The sequence below is a fragment of the Elgaria multicarinata genome, chromosome 1 (assembly GCF_023053635.1).
Source record: "Elgaria multicarinata webbii isolate HBS135686 ecotype San Diego chromosome 1, rElgMul1.1.pri, whole genome shotgun sequence".
In the NCBI taxonomy this organism is placed as follows: Eukaryota; Metazoa; Chordata; class Lepidosauria; order Squamata; family Anguidae; genus Elgaria; species Elgaria multicarinata.
Window position 1 is genome coordinate 21676580 of NC_086171.1, and position 27285 is coordinate 21703864.

At 44.8% G+C, this 27285-nt stretch overlaps 1 protein-coding gene across 1 annotated transcript in view; it reads right to left on the reverse strand.

The window, feature by feature from the left end:
• Positions 1–27285, reverse strand: part of LOC134413422 (collagen alpha-4(VI) chain-like) — an 80271-nt gene that overhangs the window by 35253 nt on the left and 17733 nt on the right. The window contains exons 7-16 of the mRNA XM_063147598.1: positions 25713–26270; positions 23734–24318; positions 20853–21428; positions 16434–16783; positions 12317–12395; positions 9066–9211; positions 8497–8589; positions 4090–4143; positions 3209–3280; positions 1172–1198 (exon numbers count right to left, since the gene is read on the reverse strand). Of these exons, the coding sequence (XP_063003668.1) occupies positions 1172–1198; positions 3209–3280; positions 4090–4143; positions 8497–8589; positions 9066–9211; positions 12317–12395; positions 16434–16783; positions 20853–21428; positions 23734–24318; positions 25713–26270 (2540 nt within the window). The remainder of the gene's footprint in view (positions 1–1171; positions 1199–3208; positions 3281–4089; positions 4144–8496; positions 8590–9065; positions 9212–12316; positions 12396–16433; positions 16784–20852; positions 21429–23733; positions 24319–25712; positions 26271–27285) is intronic.

A 27285-nucleotide genomic window follows, 5' to 3' on the forward strand; every position in this document is an offset into this window, starting at 1 on the left:
ATTTTTTAAAAAAAGATAAGCTGGAATAAACCCCTAATGCCACAAAATTGACAGCGTGTAAAGCTGACATTGCACAATAAACTTGCCTAGAAAGGACTTTCCCTGCTATCAGAGGGAGAAGAGGGTAAAATGCCTCCCTGCAACAAAGAGAGGCAGATCTGTCTTACACCCAAATAAGGGAGACCCTTCATTATACTAGATTAGAGTTATGGTTGCGATTCTTTTTAAATTTTTCTTCTTTCTGTTGGGTTGTGCTAGTAGTTCCCCATGTGTCTACTCAGAAGTAAGTCCCATTGTGTTCAATGGGGCTTACTCCCAAGTAAGTATGCTGAGGATTGCAGACTTACATCACACGACTCTTCTCCCCCCCACACACCCCTTTGCATACATGCCGGCAAGGAAGGGAGCTGCTCCCTCAAAACATATCTGCTGTTTAAGGGAACCCTGGGAAACAGCAGGATCTTCCCCCTTGTCGCCCCTCTGCTCCCATGTAATGTGGCCCATATCAATCATGCCAAAGAACCAGGAAGCACAACAGCCCCGGGTAAACAACGTGATTTCGCTTAATGTAGCGACGCTCTAAGTTTCAACTGCCAGTCCAGTCAGTTTCTGTGTGTGGAATGGAAGGGGCGGGCAGGCGGGTGCCATCTTGTGCTTTGCCTCATTCAGCAAAACACCTTAGGCTGACCCTGGCTCTCCATCTATGGTTAAACACCCATCATACATCAAGTGGCCATGTGGGAAACTTTTTCCATTGGACAACACTACCTCAAGTCACCAGGGTCAGTGTCTGCAAACAGAATTTAGCTCAGTGGTAGGGAGCCTGTGTTTTGCATGCAAAAGGTCCTGGGTACAGTCCCTGGATCTCCAGATAGGGCTGAGAACCCTCCCTCTCTGAAACTCTGGAGAGCCGCTGCCAGTCAGTGTCAACAGTACTGAGCTAGATGGATTGATGATCTGGCTCATTATAAGGCAGCTCCCTAGTATAAAAGAAGTTTGCAACGAAATGTCATTGCGTTATCCAAACCCTATCCCAACCCACTTCAAAAACCCATTTTCATATAATGTTGGTGTCTTTTTCAGAAGATAAAATGGCTAACGTGAGACATTCAGGGATATTCTTTAAAGAGAGGGATTTGTTTCCATTTTTTAAAAAAATAATAATACATACCTTGTTTCCTCGATATCCTCTTGCTCCCTGAAATTAAAAAGAGATACACTGTGAGTGAATTATTATTATTATTATTATTATTATTATTATTATTATTTATTTATTTATATAGCACCATCAATGTACATGGTGCTGTACAGAGTAAAACAGTAAATAGCAAGACCCTGCCGCATTATGCCAGAAAGAATCCAGAAATTGTGGGGCAGAATCCAAAGACAGAGCATCTTTCTGAACTAAAGATACTAGAAACGGGAAGGTTGTGGGCATTCCCACCCTAGAGGCCTTCAAGAGGCAGCTGGACAGCCATCTGTCAGGGATGCTTTGAGGTGGATTCCTGCATTGAGAAGGGGGTTGGACTCGATGGCCTTATAGGCCCCTTCCAACTCTACTATTGTATGATTCTATGAAATACAAAACCAAGATTCAGGAAGTACACAAGCAAATCTCAACATCCCTAGTATTCTTACTTGCAGTGCAAGAAGTGAGTCCATCCGTAACAGTAGCTCACCCCATGGTGGCAACCTGGCGGTGCCTTGCCACCCATCATTGCTCATGGAAACAAAAAGGAAACCAATGTAACTTCCACTACTCCCCTAATCCCCCATCCCCCAACACAACAACAACTAGATCTCTGCTAACCTTTACCCTGGGCATCTGATGTGTGTATTTCCCTCACAGGAGAGGAGGAGATATTGCATTTAAAGCTCAGTGCTCAAGAGATAAACTGATAACCACAAGTCCTAGGTCAGAGACAGAGGGCATGTCTACACCTACGGGGGCGATCCTGGACTTACCTACTTCCAGGATTGTCGCCCTGTGTCTACATGCAGTGCACGACGTCCCAGGAGGAAGAGGACGTCACGCCTGCCTTTTTGTTTTGTTTTTTATCGAAAAAGAGCACACAAGCGCTCGAATGCAAAAGATAAGGGTTGTTTTTTTATAAAAACAACAACACACACGCTCATGCTCCCCCTCACCCCACCTCATGAAGAGCCGGGACAAACCGGGATGGTGGCCCATACCTCCTGCGTCTTGGGATCATCCCGAGACTGCTGGAAAAATTGTAGGGCCATAACCCGGGGAAAGGGAGGGATCATCACTCCCTGCTCCTGGGATCCCCTGTGCATCATGTGGATGCACAGGGACGATCCTGGGGTGATCCCTGGGTTATCATCCCATCTAGACATGGAGAGAGAGAGAGAGAGAGAGAGATGATGGTGATCATTTTATACTTCGGGCAAAGAAGGTAAGAATAATATGTACTTATCTTGATAAGTCACACTCAGAAATACAGGTTTGTGAAAACATTTGCAAACAGGTTAGAAAGGAAGCAGGGTGGAGGGTGCAGCAGAACTCTCAGATGCTGGAAATACAATGCCACTAAGCTCAAAGGATGCGGAGTGTCGGGAAAACTGACAAAAGAGAAAATAAGAAGGTATCCATGCAGTCTTCTAGAGATATTTGCACGATGGTCTGCACATCATATATCAAGTTCACAATTCCTGGTCTGGGAGGTCTTGCATAACAACTCATGTCTCATGGAATAGGGCCAGATCTACACCAAGCAGGATATGACACTTTGAAAATGGCTTGAAAATTGTATGTATGGAGGTTGACTCAACAGTTGTCAAAACTGTTATAAACCATTTTAAAGTAGTAGTATAGATCCTGCCCAGGTATGCACTTCTGAACAACTGTTCTGGGCAGAGCCTTGTTAACATGAATTTATACCCATTCACTTAGACTCCTTATTCATTTTGTTCTGCCTAATTTTCTTCAACAGAAATGAATTTTCATTCTCCCTTACTTAGCATGCACCTCTGGATTTATTGGGATAGATGTATGGAGATATGGGTACAGAGGCACAAATTCTACATTTGTGGGGGAGGGGGGAAAACTGGAGCCTATGCATGCTGAACCACACAAAGTTGCATACCAAGAGAGGAAGGCACAAAAAAGGAAAAGAAGGAAACTGTGAGAAGGGCACTGTTCTGGATACACCCTGAGGGAAAAGATACTTCAAGGCTATTCACTTGCCTTTAAACCCCTTGGGCCAGCGTCCCCGGCTTCTCCTCGTGTCCCATTGATGCCTCGTAGACCCCGGTCTCCCTAATGAAGAATGAAAGGTTGGAAAAAGCCATTCATTAAAAATGACCAGTACAGGCTTCTTTAAATTAACGGGAAATCGTTTTGCCTTACCAAGGCTTTGCTTTCTGCTTCACTTGCACAATTATATGGGCTCCATTACACAGGTGGAGAGGGGCGACCACATGGTCCATAATTGAAAACTTCCCCACCTTGAATGGAACAGGGCCATCTAGTGGGTGTTTTGTAGCACAACTTCGGCTGCACGTGATAGAAAATCCTGCAAAATTTCAGGAAAATCAGGATATCCAGGGTGGGTGGGTTAGAACGGGATTACTGGGGAGAGGTGCAAAAAAGGTACTGGAGGTTGAATGCGTCATCAAAAGGACCCGCAAACGTTTGCGAGTGGCCAGTTACGAGTGTGCCTTATTCTGCTCATATAAAGTACGACAGAGGTTCAGTATGGTTGTGTTTTTTTCTGCCACTCTAAGGGTGTTTTCAGATGGCTCTTAATGCTACCAGTTAAGAGAGATTGTGCAGCTAGCCAGCCATTTCCTCCTTAATGGGTTTTTCGCACAGCAGCAGATGCTAAGGAGTCTACAAAACCCCAGACAAAGCTTGTGGGGAGAAGGGTCTGCACTTCTTAAACCCTTGTATATATGGTGGTCACAATCTTGTTCTGGCAGGGTAGGAGATAAACATTGAATAAATCAATCTTCCACATTTAGAATGTTATAAAAGCCATACTGCAAGTTTCTGGGGTCAGATCCAGACTGCTCTCTTTATGGTGATCGGGGTGTTGCTTCTCTTCCATTGAACTATGTGTTACTTACAAATCCTCCTTCTTCACCAGGGTGGCCTGGATATCCTTGAATGCCTGTTCTTCCCTGAAAGATCCCAACAGAGAGAAATTCAATTCAATTCAATATTGTTGCTTCGTATAAATAACAGAGCTCCTTTGCACTCAGTTTGAAGACCTGGGGTGAGGTCTTTTACATGGTGAAACAAACCCAGCTATTAAACCCATACTGTGAAACCCAGTCAACTGTTCTTTACTTTAATGCTGTATTTTATTCACCTACAAATTACAGAAAACATGGAACGCCACCTAATGTTAATTATATACATATTTTTGGTGGTTGAATGGGAAACTATCAATATTACAATATATTCATGGGGAGAGCAATCCTATGGCCCCCTAGACAGCATCTGGGAAGCCGTAGGGTTTTTTGGATTCCTGGATCTGAGACTGGAGGCCGCACTCTGACTTCAGTGTCATGTGTAGCCCAGCTCCTCTTTGGTTGGGGGAAGGAGTTTCAGGCAATCAATCAGAATCAGATTCTGAAGCAGAAGAGATGGCGCCAGAAACATCTCCGCCTATACCAGGAGGAGGTAGCTTTCACAGGGTCTTCACCAGCTAGGAATGAACCTTCTCCTGAGCTTATCTCCTCAAGTGTAAACAACACACAGTCAGTAGGAAATCAGGAGGGCACTGAGAGGCTAGCTGATCCTAGAGTACGCTGCAGACTAAAATGGGAGGAGCTAAAGGAAAGGGAGAGAAAGTTGGCCCGGCTAGCATCTTGTCAGAAGCTGCATCAGAACCAGTCTCCCTGAAGTTAAAGCATTCTGGAGAAACGGGCTTTCCATTCTTTTTGAAAGGACAATTGCCTTGCTTAGTTTGCATAGTTTTGCCTAGAGGAAAGTTCCTAGGGATTAGACTCTCTTCAGGTGGGAAGAGATGTTTATTGACTGAATAAAGGTTTGTAGATTACTTGGCAGACCTCTTTATTGTCTTCCAATAAGACGGGAGTTCTTGGGAAACATGACACTCAGACACCCCCGAGTCTGAGCTCCCTGCCTCTTCTCAGCTGACACGGAGAGTAGAATCATAGAATCATAGAATAGCAGAGTTGGAAGGGGCCTACAAGGCCATTGAGTCCAACCCCCTGCTCAATGCAGGAATCCACCTTAAAGCATCCCTGACAGATGGTTGTCCAGCTGCCTCTCCGGGCTCACAAATGCAAGCTCAGAGACGAGGGAAAGGGGCCATGTGGTAGGCTGGGAGGGGATGGTTTACACCATATTCCCAGTCCTCCCCAGCGTCCTTCCCTCCCCCTCCCCAATGCTCCGCTCTGCTTTGGACACTCACAACCCTCCAAATTCGGAGGCTTACGAGCATCAAGGCCAAATACAACAGGATTGCACCCTTACCATTGTGCTCACATAGGAACAACGGTAGAAAATTAGGAAGCAAGAACAAGAGAGGATGTGGTAAGTAAACTCCCATTACTACCAAAATACACAATGGTGTAAATGATTCAAGAAAACAGAAATGCTCTGAACCAATGGATTCCGCATTTATTTGCACTTGCAAAAAAAACCCATATGATACAGAGAATAAGCTACAAGGCTAGAAAAATATGGTAACCTCTTTTCTACCTTTTATGGTGCCTGAATAACAGCCTTTACAGACATGCTATAAATACCATGAATTTATTCAATACTTTACCGTCTGAAAATAATAATAAAATAATGGTCTAGAGATTCTTTTTAGGAACAGAGGAAGCTGCTGAGTCAGAGCATCGAGCCTAGTATTGTCAACACTGACTGGCAGCAACTCTCTAAGGTTTCAAGACGGATTCTTTCCTAGCCTTCCCTGGAGCCACCGTGGATTGAACCGGGATCTTTTGCAAAACATGTGCTCTCTACCACTAAATTATAGCCTTTCCATTTTTCTTGGTACAGACATCCAAAGTTCATTAACAAATTCCATCTTACACCGAATCAAGGTAAACACACTATCAGAATAGTTCTAATCTGGGGACTGGGTGCCCGTTTGTAACCAATGTGTAGGAGAGAGGGGTGGGTGCAAATGGAGGGCTTCACAGCCTATAGTAGGGTGGCTGCCTGTTTTATTTTTATTTATTTTATTTATTTATTACACTTGTATCCCAACTTTTTTCCTCCAAGGAACCCAAGGCGGCATACATAATCCTCCTCCTCTCCATTTTATCCTCACAACAACAACCCTGTAAGGTAGGTTGGGCTGACAGTCTGTGACTTGCCCAAAGTCACCCAGTGGGTTTCCATGGCCAAGTGGGGGCTAGAACCAAGATCTCCCGACTCCCAGTCCAATACTTTAGCCACTACACCACACTGGCTCTCTTGGTTGTTGCTGGCTTCATTGCCTTTCCCCTTAGCTGGCCAGTTTAGTACTAATTGATGTGAGGACGGGGAACCAAAGTGTACACTATAATGCTGGGTCAGTCAATGGGTTTAAAGTGGGGCTGGTCCAGGAGGTCAATACACATTTTGCCTTCCCCACCCACTTGCCCATTACTTTCAATTTGACAGGTGACTATTTCCCCTTGCTACGGACTTCAGTTGGTCGCCAGTTGATAGGATTTTGCCACACACCCCAAACTGGCAAATATGGGCCCTTTCTCAAAGCAAAGTAATTTGTCTTATTTGTGCGTAGGTTAGTTGGTTGGTTGAAGTGACTGTATTGCATTGCTGTTCATAACGTCGCTTGAGCATTGGACAGGGACAATTTTAGAGAAGTGAATAGTAAACTCTTTGGAAGTCTACATGGGGATCCCTTAAGTAAGGGCCCACAGCTTCTCCTCTACCTCAGGGACTGAAATCCAGCTGCATTCCTAGATTTGTGGATACAGACTCAGGCCTAATCTACATCAAGCAGGATATTGCACTATGAAAGTGGTATGAAAGCAGTATATAAAAGGTAGGAGCCACACTACTGCTTTATAGCAGCATTGAAGTGCACTGACAACTGTTGAGGCCCATTGACACGTACCATATACCGCTTTCATAGTGTTATATCCCGCTTGGTGTAGATGTGTCATGGGGCCCCAACAGTTGTCAGTGCACTGCAGTACCTCTTTAAAGCAGTAGTGTAGATCCTACAGTGTACTACAGTACCACTATAAAGCAGTAGTGTGGCTCCTGCCTTTTATATACTGCTTTCATACCGCTTTCATAGTGGAATATCCTGCTTGGTGTAGATGAGCCCTCAGTGAACAGCTCATGCCATCTTCCATCTTAGGCTTCTGTTTCTCCCTGGATTTGCTTTGTAAGATGGCTGGGTTTTCCCTTTCAGCACTCAACTTCACTGTGTCCCTGCTCACTTTACAACAAATTCTTGAGAGCTTTATTAAAGTTTATTAAACAATTAAGCTGTGGCATGTTTTCAACCCAGCCCAGTGTGTGGCAACCAATCGGTTCTTTCCCGTTTGTTCATTAGAACAGGCACCAAGAGCTTCCCACAGAAGACTGAAAAAATAATCAGTGAATCACATTTTGTTTCATTTTCAAATTGTAAAAGTTAACAAGGAACTCTGCCTGGCTAACACCCATGGGATACATGGAATGACAAAAGATTTATGTCTAACAAAGCTGGGGATTTATTGCACTTTTGAGATTTAGAGGATTTCATGCACGTCTCTCAAACTTTATGAAAGTAACTTGGTTTGGATCCATTTTATGGTTTTGCCCTTACTTATTTTTCCAGTTAAGCAAACCACATTCAGATCATGGCTACTAAGTGGAGTTTGGTGTACTGTTTATTGCTCCTTTCCTGCTTAGTTCTGCCTTTGTTCAGTTGCAAAAACAAATGGCAGAATTGGCTTGCTGTTTGAAATCATCCAGCAAATAAGTATATCATGAAATCATCAGGCAACTAAGGATATCATAAATTATCTGGTTGCTAAGCAAATTTGGATCTAGACAGAGTCTGGGCAGAAGATGATTTCTGCTATGTACCCTATGTTTGCCTCTTTGAGTTCTATTAAAGAAACCTGAAATATAAATATAATAAATAAAAATAATGCTTAAAGGCGCAGTCACAGGCTTATTTAGAACAAAAAAAGTCCTACAACTCCCAGCATTCCCAAGCCACCATGGCTGGCTAGGGAATTCTGGGAGCTGTAGACCTTTTTGGGTCTAAATGTACATAGAATTGCACTCTTTCTGATTCCCCCCACATCTGTCAGGGGTAGAGCAGGCTGTGTCAGAAAATCCTGGTGTCTCCTTACTTCATCTATCAGCAGAGAAAATCAGTGTTGCCCAAGGCCTCTGCTCCGTGAGTTATTAAGTAGTGGATGTATCTAATATAGTGGTCTTGTGTGTCAAAGCACCTGCCTCCCCTCTTGTAGTGCACTGGCATGTCCCAGGACAGTTTGGGGATCATGCCTTTAATGAGTGTCACCCTACTCTAATCTTACCTTCCCTCCAGCAGATCCAAGTATACCCCGAATTCCATCTTCCCCGAAACATTTGCAACAAACATGGCAGCATTCCCGTTCTGAAATAGTGTCCTGCAAAATAATGAATGACAGCCAATCACTGTTTATGCATTCAAGTAACATCATCAGATGTGTGTTGGGGGGGGGGGGGGTTGTCACGTTTCCCTACCATCATTTTTCTGTCCGACAATAGGGATGAACAGTTTCCTCTTTCTTCACATGGGGAAGAAAGAGGAAGCAAGCAACGACCACTTGGCCCATTCAGTGGGTGTTTTTATCGCACTACTTTTCCTGCACACAGCAGGAAACGGCAGTAAGTTTTGCTTCAATAAAAAAAAACAGATTTTCTGGGTCTTATTTTGTCGTGGAAAAAAGGCAGAAGGAGCAGGAGACGCGCGGGAAGCAGACAGCAACATCAAAAGGACTTGCGAACATCCGTAAGTGGGGAGTAACGAGCGTGCTATAAAATGCTTTTCTGATGACACTCATCATCATGACCTGAGAATGTGTCCCTTCTTTTTTCCTCCTCCTTCCATGAACAGACTTACAAAGGCTTTCCATAATATGCCTGGGAGTTGTGGGTTTCCAATGAGCAAAGGTTCCCGATATCCAAATCCTCGACCAAACTCAATTTCCTGCAGTTCATGGAATTCCTGAAAGTTTTCCAGGCCAACCATTAAAAATGCATTGAGCCCTGAAAAAGAATAAAGTGTTAAAACTATTTACTTGCTTTTTTTTCTAAAGTGGACATTTTTTCCACATATTTTTAAATGAAGGAAGGACAAAACTGGCTGTTGGCCATAATGCTCCCAAAACAGCATTTCCTGGAAGTTTAAAAGTTTTTATTTTGTAAGGTTACTTAGAACTGAGTAACTTTCTGATGGCTGCTAAACTGTGGCCATGTTTGCATATAATGTCTGGAATCTTGATTTATTAAATCACAATGTGAACGAGCAGCATGTTTTCCGTTTGCTCCTCTCTTTACACTAGTGAATAAACAAACCAGCAGAGAGAGCTTAGTGCTATATTTGAGCCTGGGATTATGGTTTATTGCACACAAAAAGCAAGCCAGGATCATAAACCCACTTTAAGCCAGGGTTTATTAGTTTATGAATCCTGGCTTGTTTGGATGCAATGATCCACACAATCGCAGGCTTAAATATCATACTACGCTGTCTCTGCCTGGTCTGTTTACCTGCTCACTTGAAGGAAAGAGGAAAGTGGGAACAAATGGTCTGTATCAGCAGGCAGCTCATTCACAGCGTGGTTTCATAAGCCAGCAATCCTGGCTAAATATTATGAGTGACTGCAGCCATTGCTTCATCATGGAAATTCCCATCTATGCTCGACGAACACAAATGAATCTGGAAAATGGCACTTTTGACCTAATGTATTTGTATATATACATAAAGGAATAAACGGCAGTGGATAAATTTGCAGAAACAAAGGTTTATTTATTTCACAGTGAGGTGTAAATCTTCATGAAATGTTCAGACATATATTTTATTCTCGCTTCTGTATGTTTTAGACCAGGGGTGGGGAACCTGTAGCCATCCAGATGTTGATGGATCCCAACTTCCACCAACCATAGCTAGCATGTGCAATGGACTGGAATGGTAGAAGCCAGTAGAGGCAGGTGGCTCCCATGTCAGTGGGGCGGTGAATCCACTCCAGATTTTAGTCAGAACTCTATAGATGCTATCCAAGGTGCATCGCCTCTGTTTTGCATCCCAGATAGCTCCTTTAAAGTTCTGACTGGTTGTGACTGAAACCTGGAGTGGATTCGCCTCCCCACTGACACTGGAGCCACTAGTGGAAATGTTTAAAACCCGCTTAGGGTTCAATCTTATGCATATTTAGACAGAAAAATGTCCTACAACTCCCAGCATGCTGGCGGGGGGAAATGCTGGGAGCTGAAGGACTTTTTTCTGTCTAAACATGCACAGGATTGTGCCCTGAACGATTTAATTTTATTTCCTAATAATCAAAATGACTGTAGATAATGTATTTTCTGATCTGATCAGAACAGGCCAAGGTCTGATGAAAACACTAAAACGAAGAGGGATCCTCTTGTACAATTATGTGATTCTTTTCTTGGGGAGCAGACTCACCACTGATATTTCTTCACCCTTCACATTAAAAGCAGAGATAGAATATAATGTTTGCATTTCTACTGGGAGATGAAGAAACTGCCAGCATCAGCAATGCCCCTGGCAAATGCTAGGAGCATTTTGCTGGCATTAAAACCAAATGCACAGCTGTATTGGAAAAGATGACATTTTTAGTTCCAACTTGTTTCAAGAGAAACTTTTTCTCCAGGGATATAAACTTTACTGATTAATCAAAGCAGCAGGAATCTGCTAATCTCTAACACCTTCTTAAAAACAGCTGTCTCCATTTTTGGTCTTGGTTGCTTTTCAACATATGATTGCTTTCTTTATGTTGTTGAGTGAGTCTTCATGGAACCCAAGAGAGCTACACAATCAGATTGTAGTATTTCCAGATGTTTATTTATTTGCTACATTTCTATACTGCCCAATAGCCAAAGCTCTCTGATTAGTTCACAACAGTTAACACCCCCCAAAAAATACATGATGAAATATAAAACCTTTAAAATATCAAAACAGCATCAAACCAAAGTGAGTATCAGAGTAAAGGCCAGCAGTGATGTAACAGTAAAAAAAAAAAAAAAACAATACTTTAAAAACAAAACTAAAGGACTAATAAGCCAGGGAAAATAAAAAGATCTTCACGTGGTACTGAAAAGACCACAAAGTAGGTGCCAGATGAGCCTCCGCCCTCTAGGCATGGCATTTCACAAATGAGATGCCACCACTGACAAGGCCCTCTGTTTAGTAGCCATCTGCCTCACCTCATTTGGTGGGGGCACCTGGAGGAAGGCCTGTGAAGATGATCCTAGCAGGTATATATGGAAGCAGAGAATCTTTCAGGTAGCCTGGCCCCAGGCCATTTAAGGCTTTAAAAGTTAATACCAGCATTTTGAATTGTGCCCAGAAACAAACTGGAAGCCAGTGCGGATCTCAGAGCACTGCTGTAATACAATCATACGATTGTACAATCCTAATACAAGTCTGATCCGTCCCCAAGAAGTTCACGTGGTCTCCTTACCTTGCAGGTCTGTCACAGAGGCCACACAGCAGCAGCCACGGCAGCACCTGCCACAGAGGCCTCGGCACACGTTAAGTAGTTTGCATTGGACCCCAGACAACCCCAGAGAGAAACCTCACACACAGTCATATGTAGGGTGAGCATATGAAAAGGAGGACAGGGCTCCTGTATCTTTAACAGTTGCATGGAAGAGGGAATTTCAGCAGGTGTCATTTGTATATATGGAGAACCTGGTGAAATTCCCTCTTCATCACAACAGTTAAAGCTGCAGGAGCTATACTAGTGACCAGATTTAAAAGAGGGCAGGGCACCTGCAGCTTTAACTGTTGTGATGAAGAGGAAATTTCAACAGGTTCCCCATATATACAAATGACACCTGCTAAAATTCCCTTTTCAATGCAACTGTTAAAGATACAGGAGCCCTGCCCTCCTTTTTCATATGGTCACCCTATTCTATTTGCATCCTGGAAATCTATGCAAAATTGCTGGCACCTATCAAATATCTCCCCTGAAAACTGTAATGCCGCTTGGTTATGAGAATAATGGGAATAAACAAAGTAGGCTCAAAGCAATACAGTTATCCTTCCTTCTGTTCCTCCGTCTACCCTGAAGGTAAACAAAATACAAATTGAGTAGCATGGTGCAGATATGCTTTTCAATGTCTATATACCTTTCCTGCGAAGAGTGTCCACTGTTGTTTTGAGCATTTCTATGCTATCATCTGGCCCATCGGTAAATGCTAAGAGAACCTGTGACAAAACAATAACAGTCAGGATACATACATACAGCTAAGCTTAGCAGAAAAGGCATGTTTAAGATAAAACATATGGACTTACGGTACACCAGAAGGTTAATGGCTAATACCATGCCAGATTTGTGATATTTCACTTTCTTAAACTACGCAGAGCCTGGCGACATATCACACTGATCATGTGAAAAGGAGCCATGTCTAAATTAGGATTTGACTGCTGAGAGTACTGCATGGTCTCATGGAGACAAACAGAGAAAGCTGAAGAGGATCTTAGCACTGCTAGATGTCTTTCTCCACCCAATCTTTATCTATGCCACTGGAAGATGAGCCATGGCCTTTACAAATCCCATCAGCCTGAGCCAGCATAGCCAATGGTGAGGGATGATGGGAGTTGTAGGCCAAGACATCTGGAGGGCCACACAAGTCACCCACTGGCGGATCCGCACGTCGGCCCCAGAGCGCATTTATGTGACTCTAGGGCACCCCAGAAACGATAGTCTGTACTTTCCTGTAAAAAGAAACTAGGAAGAGACAGAGACGACGACGCTGCCGCTGCCACCACCCAGCTCTCCCCGGCCGGCTCGGAGAGCTGTTTTTGAAGAAGGCGGGGGTAGAGAGCTTCTTCCGCTGTCCACCCAACCTTCTTCCACCGAGCTCTCCGTCCCAGTTGAGGAGCGGGCCGGGGAGAGCTGAGCGGCGGCAGCAGCGTCTCCGTCTCTTCCTAGTTTCTTTTTACAGGCAAGTACAGACTATCGTTTCTGGGGTGCCCTAGAGTCGCATAAATGCGCTCTGGGGCCGATGTGCGGATCCGCCCCTGATCTACGCTTATCTTCTCTCTCTTTGGGTGCAATCCTATGTCTGTTTAGACAGAAAAAAAGTCCTACAACTAGCAGCATAGGGCTTTTTTTCCTATCTAAACATGAACCCTTAGTAGCTCATTCTTTTCCTGTGCCTTCCAGTCCTAAACCATAGGGGAAACAAAGGAAAGATAATATAAAAGAATTGACTATCCTAGACTGTCATTTCTGTGAATCGCTTTGAAAATATTTTATAGAAAAGCAATATACCAAGATGATAGACAAGCAACAGGCAGCAGCTTTATGATTTCTCTGCAATATTCCAGGGAAGTGTTCAGTCCTCTCCACAGCCAGAGCCTGGCTTAAACAGGGATGCTTTTCATATAATGAGTGTAATATGCAGTCCTACTGGGCCATCATACATGGCTGCATTGGACTTGGCAGGTCACAGGTTTTGCAGACATCTTCTAGACTCAAACTTCTTAGAACATAGTTGAACTTTCTAATCCAACATTCCACTTCATAGAAGAAAAAAAGTTGTTCTAACCCTATAGTCCCTCAATATTTACAACTGTTAGAGGTCTTTTTGCATTACCAAGAGCATGCCGATATAGCAGGAGTGGACCACTTGCAGTCCTCCAGATGTTTTCAATCTAAACTTTCCATCATCCCTCACTATTGGCTATGCTGGCTAGGGTCACAGCTGGGATTCACCAGCTCCTCAAAGCTTCATATGAGGGCAACAGCTGCAGTTTATCAGGCTGGGTGTGGATGAGATGGAGTTGAAAAAGCAGAGCAGTAGCATAGCGCAAAGGGAATGGAAGGGAAAAGCTGAGCCAGGAGGGGTTGGCAAGTTGGGAGGAAAATGAGGCTGGGCTGAGGGGCAAGTGAGAGATAGCTGCCTAGTATTGCGCTGGCTGTATGGTTTGAGTCCAATTCAAGGTGCTGATGTTAACCTATAAAGCCTTATATGGCTCAGGACCACAATACCTAATGGAATGTCTCTCCCAACCTGAACATACCCAGACATACTATGAGAGAGGCTTGGAAGATGGCAACAAGGGAGAGGGCCTTCTCAGTGGTGCCCCCCCCGACTATGGAATGAGCTCCCCACAGAGGTCTGCCTGAGGAGCACTAGGTTAAGATTGCCCCCTACTCCCAGGCATTTAATGGCATATGCTTAAGCATTTATGGCAGTCATCTAAACGGGTCTAGTATTTTATTGAAACCATTTTTTAGCTGTCTAAATTGTTTTAAATTTTGGACATTTAAATTTTTATGCTGTACTTTATTGTCTTGTGAATTGTTGTAAAACGCCCGGAGAGCTTAGGCTATTGGGTAGAATAAAATTATATTATTATTATTATTATTATTATTATTATTATTATTATTATTATTATTGGGAGAGAAGAACAGAAAGGTAAGTGGAGAGGAAGTGGGAAAGGTAGATCTGAGAGAAGAGTCACCCACGTTGGGAGCAACCATTAGGGACAGGCAGAGAAGAGCCATTCTTGCCAGTCACTATGGAAACAGAGGAAGGGGGACTTCTTCTGACGGAATCTACACGTCGTACTGAAGGCGCTTGCGTGTGCCTCCAGTGCGCCGTCAAAACGATGGTGTAGACGGAGGAGGAAGAGACGGAGGAGGAAGAGGAGGAGGAGGAGGAGGCTGGGGAACCGGCCACATCCTTGCCGCCTCCGGGGTAAGAGCCACCCAGGTCGGAGAGCTCAGCGGAAGCGGAAGCCGAGCTCTCCGACCCGGGTGGCTCCTACCCAGGCAGCAGGAGGCCGGCGGGGAGGCGGCGGCAAGGACGCGGCCACTTCCCCAGCCACCTCTTCCTCCGTCTCTTCTTTCTCCATCTCTTCTTTCTCCATCTACACCATCGTTTTGATGGCGCACTGGAGGCGCACGCAAGCGCCTTCAATACGACATGTAGAGAGCTACTCTCCTCAGCCCCAGAGGTCTCATGCTGAACTTCACTTACCAAGCCTGCAGGGCCCAGAAGGAGAGCTGGCAATGACAAGCTTTGGGCTTTAGAGTGGCTGTGGGATAAACAGGAGGTGGAGAAGCCAGAAAAGGGGAGGCTCCCAGCTCCTTATTCCCCAAAGGAAGATTCTCAGCCAGGAGTGAGGGACAGAACCCCTTGCCTTGAAAAGGAAGTACTTTGGGGGGAGGGGGTTGACTAGAATGAAACTAGAATCTAACAAAATGGGAAACCCCTCAAAGGAGGCCCAAAAGCACACACACCCCAAAAATGGGGTAAACAAAAGAGATGTTTTATTCCACAAAAATAAACAATTCCAATGCATTTCGAACCAAATGTAGTTCCTCCTTCAGGGAAATTCATTGTGACCAAGTTCAATAATGCTTGCTCTTCAAACTCCAGTCTCCTGTGCTGTGTGGAATCAAACATACCTTTTGCTTGCCCCATTGCTTCTTGCTCCTCAGTGATGTCACTAGCAGTACTCAAACTAAATGTATTGCATCTAACCCTTACTTGAGCATAGTGTCTAAATGGAGATGATGGAAGATGGCTGGGTGCCTCTCTCGCTGGGGAGGCACAGACAAGGCCAAAACAACTGGAGGGCCACAGAGTCACCCACCCGTGCTGTAGAGACTCTGGGCATTCCTAAGCAGACTAGAGGCTAATCAGGAACAAACTCACAGCTGCTTTGAGCCAGGTTTAGTGCATCTCCAGAGCCTCGCCAACACCACATCATACTATGTGGCGCTTGGAGAGGTGTGTGGAGAAGGTTGCTGATAAGCAACAACACTTGACCGACATGAAGCCAAGGAGGCCTTATTTGCATACTAGAGAGCATGGCAGGCAATGAGTAACGTGGCTCATTGAAACCAAAATGGCCGCAAGGGTTATCCTGGGCTGCACGTGCTGGGTTCATTGTAGGCTGATTTGCCAACATCACCCCAGCCCCCCCCCCCCCCCCCGCTATGCAGCCTCCCGCATGGGACAGGGAACTCCATCGTCCATCTTGATTGCCATTCAGCAATGGGAATGCAGCACTGTCCCCCTCAGCAGCTGCATGAGCTATTGTTCAAAGGACGGGCTCAAGGCCTTATTTAACCTTTTTATGGAAACATATTTTCCTACATGAATCCTCAGATGGTGATTTGGCTTGCCTGAAAGCAAGCAAGGAATGATTCAAAGTCCATTGAAGCTGGCTCACAATCTGATGCCTTTTCCCACCATACAAAAGCAACAACAACAGAAAAGCAATTACCTTCACTTTGGCAGAGGTCTGACTGAAGGATCTATCCCAAAAGGACTGCAGGAAACCTATGTTCAAGTAAGTGTCCACTGTGGTTTGCACAGCCAAGAATTTCTGAATGATCTCGTCATTATATTCTCCAAAGTCAGAGTCAAACAAGGACTGGCCATTTTCAGCGAACACTTGGTACCTGAACCTGATGTTAACGGGAGACTGGGCGATGCAACTGATATTGATCATGGGGCCCAGTTGCTGCATGAGCCAGGGCAAGTACATTTGCATTTTCTGCCTCAAACGCAATGCAGATGGAGACCTCGTGCGCTTGGAAATATCAACTCCTACAGAAATATCTATGCTGCAGTCTGTAAAGGAGTGGGGGAGGAAGCAAAGATGAAACATGCAAGTATGAAACATGTGGTCACTATGACCATCTCAAATCAGCACTGGGAGTAAGAGTAACAAGTTAAGAATTCGAAAAACTGAATCGCAAATCAGAGCAACCTTGGGTATTCAGCTAATGTAAACTGGCTTCGCAGCATCAGTCACTATAGTGCAAGGGGCAGGAGGTCTTTCAGGTCAAGGGCCAGCTTCAATTTTGGAGAACATCTTGAGGGCCTCATTCCAGTGGTGGGTAGGGTGACCCTACTGAAAGGAGGACAGGGCTCCTGTATCTTTAACAGTTGTGTAGAAAAGGGAATTTCCATAGGTGCCATTCGTAGGCATGCAGCACCTAGTGAAATTCCCTCTTCATCACAATAGTTAAAGCTGCAAGAGCAATGTCCTCTTTTGTATCTGGTCAAGAGGACAGGGCTCCTGCAACTTTAACTGTGAGAGAATTTCACCAGGTGCCACATGCATGCAAATAACACCTGCTGAAATTCCCTTTTCTATGCAACTGTTAAAGATACAGGAGCCCTGTCCTCCATTCCATAGGGTCACCCTAGTGGTGGGCAGGGCTGAAGGCAAAAAAGGCAGAGCCAACAATGCTGGCATATCTGAGTTTAAAGCTCTTACTGCCCATAACTAAGCTTTGGGAGAGGGATTTCAACCTTTTAGAATGGGGAGAAAACGGCACAAAAGCTGGACAAACAAAAATGGATTGGTGGTTGGGAGAAAGGGGGTAGAGCCAGGGGAAGGGAGTGTGCTGTGGCTTTCCTAAAAAGTTCATATATATATTGTACTGTTTAGAAGTTCAACCCAATTAGAGAGCAATCCTGTGGTCCCTGGGCAAGCATCCCAAGGACCATAGGATGGCCTGAAAAACGCCTCTGAAAGTTGGAGGCAGGGCTCCAGCCTCAGAAGGGGGGAGATGGAGGTTAGACCACGGCCCCTCCAGGGTTGGGAAACCAACCCCAGAGGAGGAGGAAAGGGGGCCTTGTGGTGGGTGGGTTGGGGAGGAGACCGGAGAGGTCAGGATATGAGTAAAAAATTATATTTTCCTTTATCTAATCACTAATTTAAAAACAAAACTACAGATTAAAAAACTAAGGGCACGCTCCTATCGACTGTGCCCTCGCTGCTTGAAAGCCTCTGAACTTGGAAACTTCTGAGTTTCCTGGGCTCTCCTGGGCTCAAGCCAGCAGGGCGGGAGGAGTAGCAGAGGTGATCTTTGCCTCCCGTCTTCCCTGATGTTCAGAAGTTAAGGTGCTTTGAATAATCTGTTCTCATAGCAGACTCCAGAGACCAGACACTAGGAGGTGCTGCTGTATCATTTTGCAACTCGCTATTAACACGTTTTTATTAGTTCCCAGTACAGTTAGACTTTCCTGCTTCTGGCTGTACTTCTTTTCTTTTTTTGGCAAACAGCTGGGCTGTACATGTGCCTCAGTAATTTTTGCTTGCAACAGACTGTATTTATCATGGCTAATGGCATCCAGGTTAGCGGGTGGTAAAGATCCCTAATCTAAAAAACATTGCAGCTGTCAAAGCAACTCCTGCCAGATCCAAATCTGTTTTACCAAGGTCTTGCATAGCGTCTCCCTTCCCTATACTTTCCTCACTTGGCCTGTTTGGCGAAGTCATTATTTTCAGAAACAGTACAGTGAAAGCGCAGTTTGTCAAGTTGCCTTTCAAACAGGGAATTCAAGGCTACATCTGCTCCCGACACCATGGATTTCACTCACAGAAAGTGCTTCAAAAGTCACCCCCATGTGTAACTTCGTAATGTCAGAATGGGATTTGTACATGCATGCATGCCAAGAATCTCAGAGTTTTGACATGCATTGCAGAAAGGGCAAAGGATACACCGTCAGTAGATGCGAACCACCCAGGCAGGTCAGAAGCAACTTATAAAGATTGTGAAGCATGTTCATTTGGAACTGAAAGGGGGCAGGCAAAGATACCATCTTTGTGATCCAAAATCTGTAGGAACTTGGGGGGGATCTACACTACTGCTTTAAAGCGCTTTATAACAGTTTTGACAACTGTTGGGGCCCAGGACACACTGCATATACAGGTTTCAAAACGTTTTCAAAGTGCTTTAAAGCGCTTTAAAAGCAGTAGTGTAGATCCCCCCCCCCAGGCTGGTTTCCCCCCTTTTCACTGCAAGATGCTAGCTTCTTATTTGCCAACCTGTTTTAATGAAGCAGTTCAGTGCAGCTGATATATTCTGCATCTGGACCCAACTTTTGGACTCATGTGCTTCCATGCCTCCCAGCAATCACACATAAAGATTTAGGAAGAGGCACCATAGCTCGGTGGTAGAAGGTCTCAGTCCCCACTATCTTCGGATGGGTTAAGAAAGGATCCTGCCTGAAGACCTGGAGAGCCACTGCCAGTTAGTGTTGACAATATTGAGCTGGATGGACCAAGGGTCTGACTCAGTATAAGGCAGCTTCCTATGTTCCTAAGACCCTCCTGGCTGGCTAGTCAACAATAGTCTTTGTTTTGTGTTATTCCTTGCTTCCTTTCCTGCTCTCCTTGGACTGCTTTGTCTGGATTTTGACTTGTCTGATTTGAGATTATTAATAGGTCCTTCTGGTTAGATGTTTTGGACTGGCACAATCCTGTGGGTTTGACTTGACAATGCCCTGCCCTGCCTAGACGTTGCTCCTCGCCTGTTCTGGGATGTGTAGCTTATTTAACGACTTATCCCTCGTGGGTCTGATCCTGTTCCAAAGTATTAGATCCCTGCTGATCATAGAATCAGAAGGGACCTAATAAATCGAGTCCAATCCCTTGGACCTCAAGCATTCCCAAAAGTATCTTGTCTAACTTTTCTTGTAAGCTTCCCAGAAAATGCCAATGACCATCCTAGGTGGTTCATTCCATTGCTGAACTGTTTCTAACATTTTGGAGCTTTCACCCAAAGTTTAGCCTAAATCTTTGCCCTCTGATTTAATTCCAGTGCTTCATATTCTATCAGGTACAACAATCGATTGTTCCCCCTTTTCCTTCTTGCAGTCATATAGGTAAACATAATCTTCTGTTCTCTGTGCTGAACATATTCCTCCACTGTTTCCTCCTAGGGTGGAGCCACACGTCGTACCGAGACCGCTTCTAAGCAACCCCAGTGCGACCCCAAACCGATCGTCTAGCTTACCTTTGGAAGAGACGAAGAAGAGCGGCGGCGGCAAGGACGCCTCTTCTTCGTCTCTTCCAAAGGTAAGCTAGACGATCGGTTTGGGGTCGCACTGGGGTCGCTTAGAAGAGGTCTCGGTACGATGTGTGGATCCGCCCTTGGATTCATTTCTAGATATTCAACCCTTTTATCCTTCTGGCTTACCAAGAGCATGTCTAGACCAGCCCTATATCCTGGTGTAGTCCCTGGATCATCCCTGTGCATCCAAATGACACACAGAGGATCCTGAAGGCAATGCAGGATGACCAGGGACTTTCCCTGGGATATCAGGAACTATGGAAAACTCAATTTTTCTGCAGTTCTGGGACCATCCTGTGGCGTGTGGGCCATGTGGCCACTGCGGGTCATTGCATCCTCCCCACGAGTAGCAGGGCTCTTGAAATGGGCATGGAGCTGCACGGCGGTAGCCTGTGAGCCCATCAGGGGTGGGGAGCAGGGTTGGGGTTGTTGTTTTTACCTTTGTTTTGTGGAGGAGCGCAAGTGCACTCCTTCTTCTCTTCTGTGAAAAAAAATGGCGGCCGCGACGTCCTTCCAGGATGTCGCGCAGCCGTCAAGATGCCCAGGGAGGATTGCGGAAGCTGGTAAGTCCATGATCCTCCCCTCTCCCTCTACACCCTATGGTGTAGACATGCCCCAATATACTTCTTGAACAGTATTCCAGGTGAGTTTTTTTTAAAAAATAAAATAAACAAATGCTGGTATATCACCCTTATAATCACTTCACTCCTATAAATGATGGGTGACATTTCTATGAGATTTTTTTTTTAAAAAAATAGTTTTTTAAAAAAATATATCTATATAGAGATTTTAAAAAATATGCATAGATTTTTTGAAAAACTGCTGAGACTTACCCCGGCTGGGTGGATCCTGAACATCACAGATCTCTCTGACAATCTTCTTTTTAATAGTTTGCAACACTTCAAAGTTCTTTACCACGTACACTCTACTAGAATCGCCAGCAATTTGAAGAAGCTCAAAGTTGTTTAGAGTCCCTATTCCTATTGCAAAGATGAGAATCCCATCTTTCCTTAGAGCAATAGCTGCCTCATTCACCGTGTCATTGGACTTCCCATCGGTGATGACAATTAAAGACTGCAGCACCCCTTCGTTCTTACGACTCCCATTTGCAGGCTCAAAAAAGCTCTTGACAAACCTCAAAGCCTCGCCCGTGAAGGTGCTGGCTCTTAACTTGATTATGTTGTCAATCGCTCCCTTTACGGCAACATCAGTGTAGAATTGATTGAGATAAAATTCTTTCTGGGGTTCTCTGCTGAACTGGGCCACCCCGATTCGGACTTTGTCCTGAGCGACGATGAAGCCATCTACAATTTCCTTCATGAATGTCTTCATAAGAGCAAAATTACGTTCCAATATGCTTCCAGAGCCATCGATCAGAAACACAAGGTCTGCCGCTTGAGTGCTACAAACTGCAACGAGAAACATCCACTTTGCTTGTGAGGGACAAGTTCATTCATTAAGATAGGAACGTATGCCTGGCCTCTAAACACATTGGGAGCAATCCTATATGCCCTAGACAGACGCTGAGCAGAATGGATTTTTTTGGTTTCTGGATTCTGAGGTCAGAACCAGGGCTCCGACCTCAGAGCCCAAAAACTGCACTCTCTGCCCCCACATAGCTGGTGTGGTTTTCTCCACACATTTCCTTGTCTCCATGCTCAGAAACTGAGCTCTTAGGTAGCACAGCTGGATAGCACAGCCTGAGAGTCTGGAGAGCACTGCCAGTCAGAGTAAGCAATACTGGGCTAGATGGAACAATGGTCTGACTTGGTGTAAGCAATTTTATATGTTTAAGCAGCTGTATGGCTTCCAGGGAGTTCTATGCCCCATGCTAATGTGGCATTACATCAGGTGAGTTGTAATAGTGAACCAGGAGATGTGGCTAATGCCCTTAGGGATTCCTTTTCCACAGGACCACCTCATATCCTTTTGCTGATGTAGCGGAAAATTTATTTGGCTTTCCCCCACCTCTGCACCTTAGTGAAACAGCAACTTTTCCTGTTTGAAGGGAAAACAAGGAGCGACATCAGACGGGTGGATTTTCACGTTTCCCTACCGTTGCTATGGCCTCCTGCTGCTGTCCCACAATAGCAACAATCTCTTTACAAGGGGAGAGAAAGGGGAAGCAGCAATGACCATGTGGCCCATTCAGGGGCCGTTGATATTGTGCCGCTTTTCCTGCACACAGCAGGAAACGGCAGCACATACCATTTTTGAAAACAAAATGGATTAAGAGGGGTCTATTTTCCAATGGAAAAATGAGCGGAAGGAGTGGGAGGCATGTGGGAGGTGGACGACGTCAAGCTCCATCACACCAACTCCCCCCCCCCCCGCTTTAAGTCCGCGTTTCCTTACTGAGTCTAGCGCTGGGCACTTTCACATTTGTGCATTTTTGCATGATTTCAACTCATTTATCTTTTTGCCTGTATCATTACTATGCCAGAGAAATCTTCCACCCTGCACCCTAAGTTCTCCTTCCCTGCACCCTAAGTTCTCCTTCCCTGCACCCTAAGTTCTCTCTCTCTCTCTCTCTCTCTCTCTCTCATATATATATATATATATATATATATATATATATATATATATATATATATATTTCTGGGCAAATACAATAGTATGGCAGCCTTAAACTGGGCAATTTCTGTGCCCAATTGGAGCTTCTAATGTATCTGAAATTATCCAACAGTTTTTCAGGCATCAATGGTGTGTGTGTGTGAATTGAACTTCTCCATATTTGGAAGAGGCTGAGTGGGGTGAGGGGTAGCTTTGATATTAACATATGTGGTTAACCAAAATGCTTACATCTGCATAATTTTTAAAGATAGAGATAAAACTAGACACGGCAATAGCTCCCAAGGAGGGCTTTAGCCATGCCAAGTTTGAATCGGATCCGTTCATGCCTTGATTTTTAGGGGGGGGGATTTAATTTCCCACCTCAAATCATTCTCCTGATAGTCCACCAATGTGAAATTCTACCTGTTTGCATTTGGGGAGGATCTGTTTTCCTTTACTTTGATAATGCACAGCTGTGCATCTCCAGCAGTTTTCTATTTTTATGAACTGGAGATGTGCAGTTGTACATTATCTAAGTAAAGGAAAACAGATGAGTTCCACACTACAAAAACATATACCAGGCATGGCGAGGGTGTGATAAATCACTGGTGTGATGGAGCGCAGACGTTTAAAGGATGCGCAAACATCCGTAAGTGGGCAGTAGTGTGCGTGCAATAAAACTCTCGTCTGATGACACTCAGGGTAAAAAAGAGTGCTTTTTAAGAATGACCCAGGGTCACTGTTCCTCCCATGCTTCCTCCATTCCATTATGGGATAGCCTTCTATCTTGTATTGCCTTTTAATAAATTCTTTTTCTGGGTTAAGTCCAGAAGCCTGGGCTCTGTTTTCCCTTCCCAGCTCCTTATAGGGGCACGCCACTATCTAGTCCAGGCTAAGTTATGCATGCCAGCTTCTCTTCATATGGCTAAGGTGCTAATTTTCTGAGCCACCTCTACCAAATGGACAATAGGAATTCAGCGAGGGGCTGCAGAGGAAAGAAGTTCCCTAGCATAGGCTATATCCCTCCATCTGTTATTTCTGAGAGGCTCACTCCCCAAACCCAGAAGTAGGTTCAGACATGTATTACAAACAAGTGTCATGGACATAAAGAATAAATTAAGAGTGTACATAAGCAAAGCCCGTTTCAAGGGTTCCAGTTACCTCTCTCTGTTCCGTCGCATATAACATGAGTAATGTTTTTATGTAAACTTTCCAGCGCATTGTAACTTGGAGCAAAAAACCACCTTCCATTGTCACCGGCAATTTCTTCCAGTTCTGCGCTACTGGCGTCATCCATCCCAACAGCAATGACATGGATATCTTCTTGTTCCAAAGCCTCTACTGCTGCTGGAAGATTGGGTCTGTCTGTCGGCGTAGTTCGCTCATCAGTGATAAGCACAATCATCCGCCTGACACCGAGAAGTGATGCTCGGCCACTGTAAGTTGCGCCAAACCGCTCCCTTGCAAAATCCAAAGCTCTCGCTGTGAAGGTGAACCCTTGCAAAGGCGTGAGCTTAGAGATGGCTTCCCTGACTTGCGACTTCGCGGAATACATATTCAGTGGGAATTGCTCTTTGGGAGTGGTGCTGTAGACGATGGCCCCGAACTGAACGTTGTCTCTTCCCACCACCGAGTCATTGACAATAGCTTCCATGAGCCACTGCATACCCTTGAACTGCAGCTCCGTAATGTCGTCTGATCCATGCACTACGAAGATGATATCAGCAACTTCGCTTCGTTTGCACACTGCAACGGAGAGAACAAAGCAGCGCCATTAGAGATGGATTTCTACTCTCCACCGTCGTATGTTTCTTTGACCCTGTTGTTAACAGTTGAGTGGCTTCTTTTAAAAATAGTCTTTTTTAAAAAGTGGCATAATATGGAAGAGAGATGAGCAAAGCAGCTGACTAAGGGGGCAATCCTGTGCGTGTTTAGACAGAAAAAAGGCCTACAAACCCCAGCAGCCCTCAACCAATGCTGGCTGGGGGATGCTGGAAGGTGTAGTACTTTCTTCTGTTTTAACATGCATTGAATTAAGTCCTGGAGGAAGCTAGGATGCCTGCGTTTTTTCAATAGCTGCAATGAAGAGGGGGTGTTGTTGTTTTTTGACAGGTGCAGCTTATCACGTATGGGCTAAAAGAAGCTGAACAAGCTGAACTCCCTCTTTTACTGGGCTATTAAAGGCACAGGAGCCCTGTCCTCCTTCGCATCTGGTCTCCCTACTGAAAACAGAAGAAGAGCCCTGCTGGATCAGACCAAAGGCCCATCTAGTCCAGCAGCCTGTTCACACACTGGCCAACCAGATGCCAGTAGGAAGCCCACAAGTAGGCAGGAGTGAAAGAGCGCCCTCCTGGTGGTGTTCCTCAGCTTCTGGCACACAGGGGCATACTGCCTCCAGTACTGGAGCTAATACATAGGCATCATGACTAATAGCCATTGATAGCCCCTCTCTTGTATACACTTAATCCTGTCCTGCCAGTTTACAACAGTTTTTTTAAACAAAAACCCCCACAGACAATTAAAAAAAACACCCGGAAACAGATGCATCAAAACAATGGGCCTGTTCAGACAACACGCTAAGCCATGGCTAGGCTGCTAACCCTATGGCAGCAAAGATGTTTAAACTGTAGTTATGTATCCATCACAGTTAGCAATGGTTCACACGACACACTAAGCCATGATGTTTAGCTTGAAGTGTTTAACCACCATGAGTTTAGCATGTCATCTGAACAGGATCGATCTTAAAAACAAGGGCTTTGGCCACAAAAAATCTCAACCTGGCAGGTTAAATGCCCAGGGCTGGCTGAAGACATTTTGCCACCTGAGGCAAGGTACAAGACGGTGCCTTCTCCATTCCATATATAGACGCTACCTGGACTGGCACTTGAGTCTTACTTCCACACCTGCAAATGGACAATGCACCTGAGGGCAGCAGACTCTTTTAGGGGATGCAAGATATGTGGCCTACTGAGCTCGGTATCCCTACACCTTGCTGCTTCTCTCCAAATGGTGGAACTGCCCCCATAATAGCCTCTTAATCATTTTTTAAAGCCTTGGCCAGACATTGAAAAGCAGGGAGAACAAGAGCCAAACAGACCTCCTGAAGCAGAGAGTTCCATAGTTTGGGTGCAATCACTTACCTTCCTCAGGGTTGCAAATTTCAAACAGTATCGTCTTGTCCAAAAACATGAGGGAAAGAAAATCATCCTCAGAAAACACTTTATCCTGACTACCGGCAATCTCTGTGAGCTGGGAGCTGTTTGCTTGTAGAACTCCAATGGCAAAGATAACAACACCTTTGTCTCTGAGGGCCTTGGCAGGTTTTTGCACTTCATCATGAGAGTTTTCATCTGTGAGGATTATCAGGTACTGGTTTATTCCTGGACGCCCTCCTTTGGAGTCATCAAAGTAAGGGGAGACAAAGTCTAGAGCCTTCCCAGCCATCGCTCCTTCTTTCATCTGCATCATTGCAGATATTGCTTTCCTCAGATCAGCCTTGTTGTGGTATCTGTTGAGCGGGAACTCTTCTTTTGGATTTGTGCCAAACTGGATTAGTCCAATCTGGACCTTATCAGCCCCGATATCAGACCTGTTCACAATCGAATGAATGAATTCCTTTGTCTGGTCAAAATGAACTCGAGTCATTGTTTCGGAAGTATCAATTAGCAAAATTATGTCAGCTTTCAAGTTTTTACAGGCTGCGAAGGGTGGGGGGAGAGAATGAAAGAAAGGAAATGATCTAAACAAATATGCCTAATGTCAAATAGCAATGGTGACAAATGGGTTTTCTTCCCAGTTTGCCTCAGAACAGACAAGATTAATGATTAAAAAGTTAAGTAATTAACTCTGCAATATGAAACAAGTAGATGTGCTTTGCACTTTGCATAGTAGTTGGGCTCTGCTGGGCTTTGCACTGGTAAATGTATAGATAGCTATGTTGTGAAAAATCCCATACAATCCCTAAAAACGTGAGGGACACATGCTAAGAAGAAATTGTCAATCGTGGCTCCCTGGTTCACATAACAAAATGTGCAAGGAAGCACAATCCTCCTTCACGTTGTTCACATTTACTGCGGCTAATATTAACGGAATCCAGCTACTGTATTAAGTGCCAAGTACCCCTCATGCTGACAGGATTCAGATAATTATTGCCATATGAACCCTAAAGAACAGTGAATTGACTGATGCCTGTTAAGGACTAGGCAAGCTTTCAAGAATATTCAAGTTTCCATTATCAGCAATTCAAAATTTCACATCTCTTTTGTGATAGGCAATGTTGATCCAATAAAAGAAACGGCCGTACCAATCTCCTGCATGATAATTTGACATTCAATGCATCTCTATTAGCGTTACTGGAAATACTGGTGCTTCAGCTGTGATTTCTGCCACAACACATGTTTAAGAATGACATCAGGAACACGTGTTAGAAAATTCTGCGTGTAGTCCAGCCTTCCCTAACCTGGTGCTTCCAGATATTTTGAATAATTCCTAACATTCCTGACCTTAACCGTGTGGATAGGGCCTGATGGGATGGGAGTTGAAGTCCAAAACATTTAGAGGGCACCAGGCTGAGAAAAGCTGATGCAGTGTCTTTCCCCAGCCTAGGAGGAGACAGTCTCAGGTACATCACACACCGAATTGGCGTTCAATGTATATTGGAAAGCACTGGGAAAACATTCACGTGGTCATGTCAAGTCACTCGGTCATGTTGAG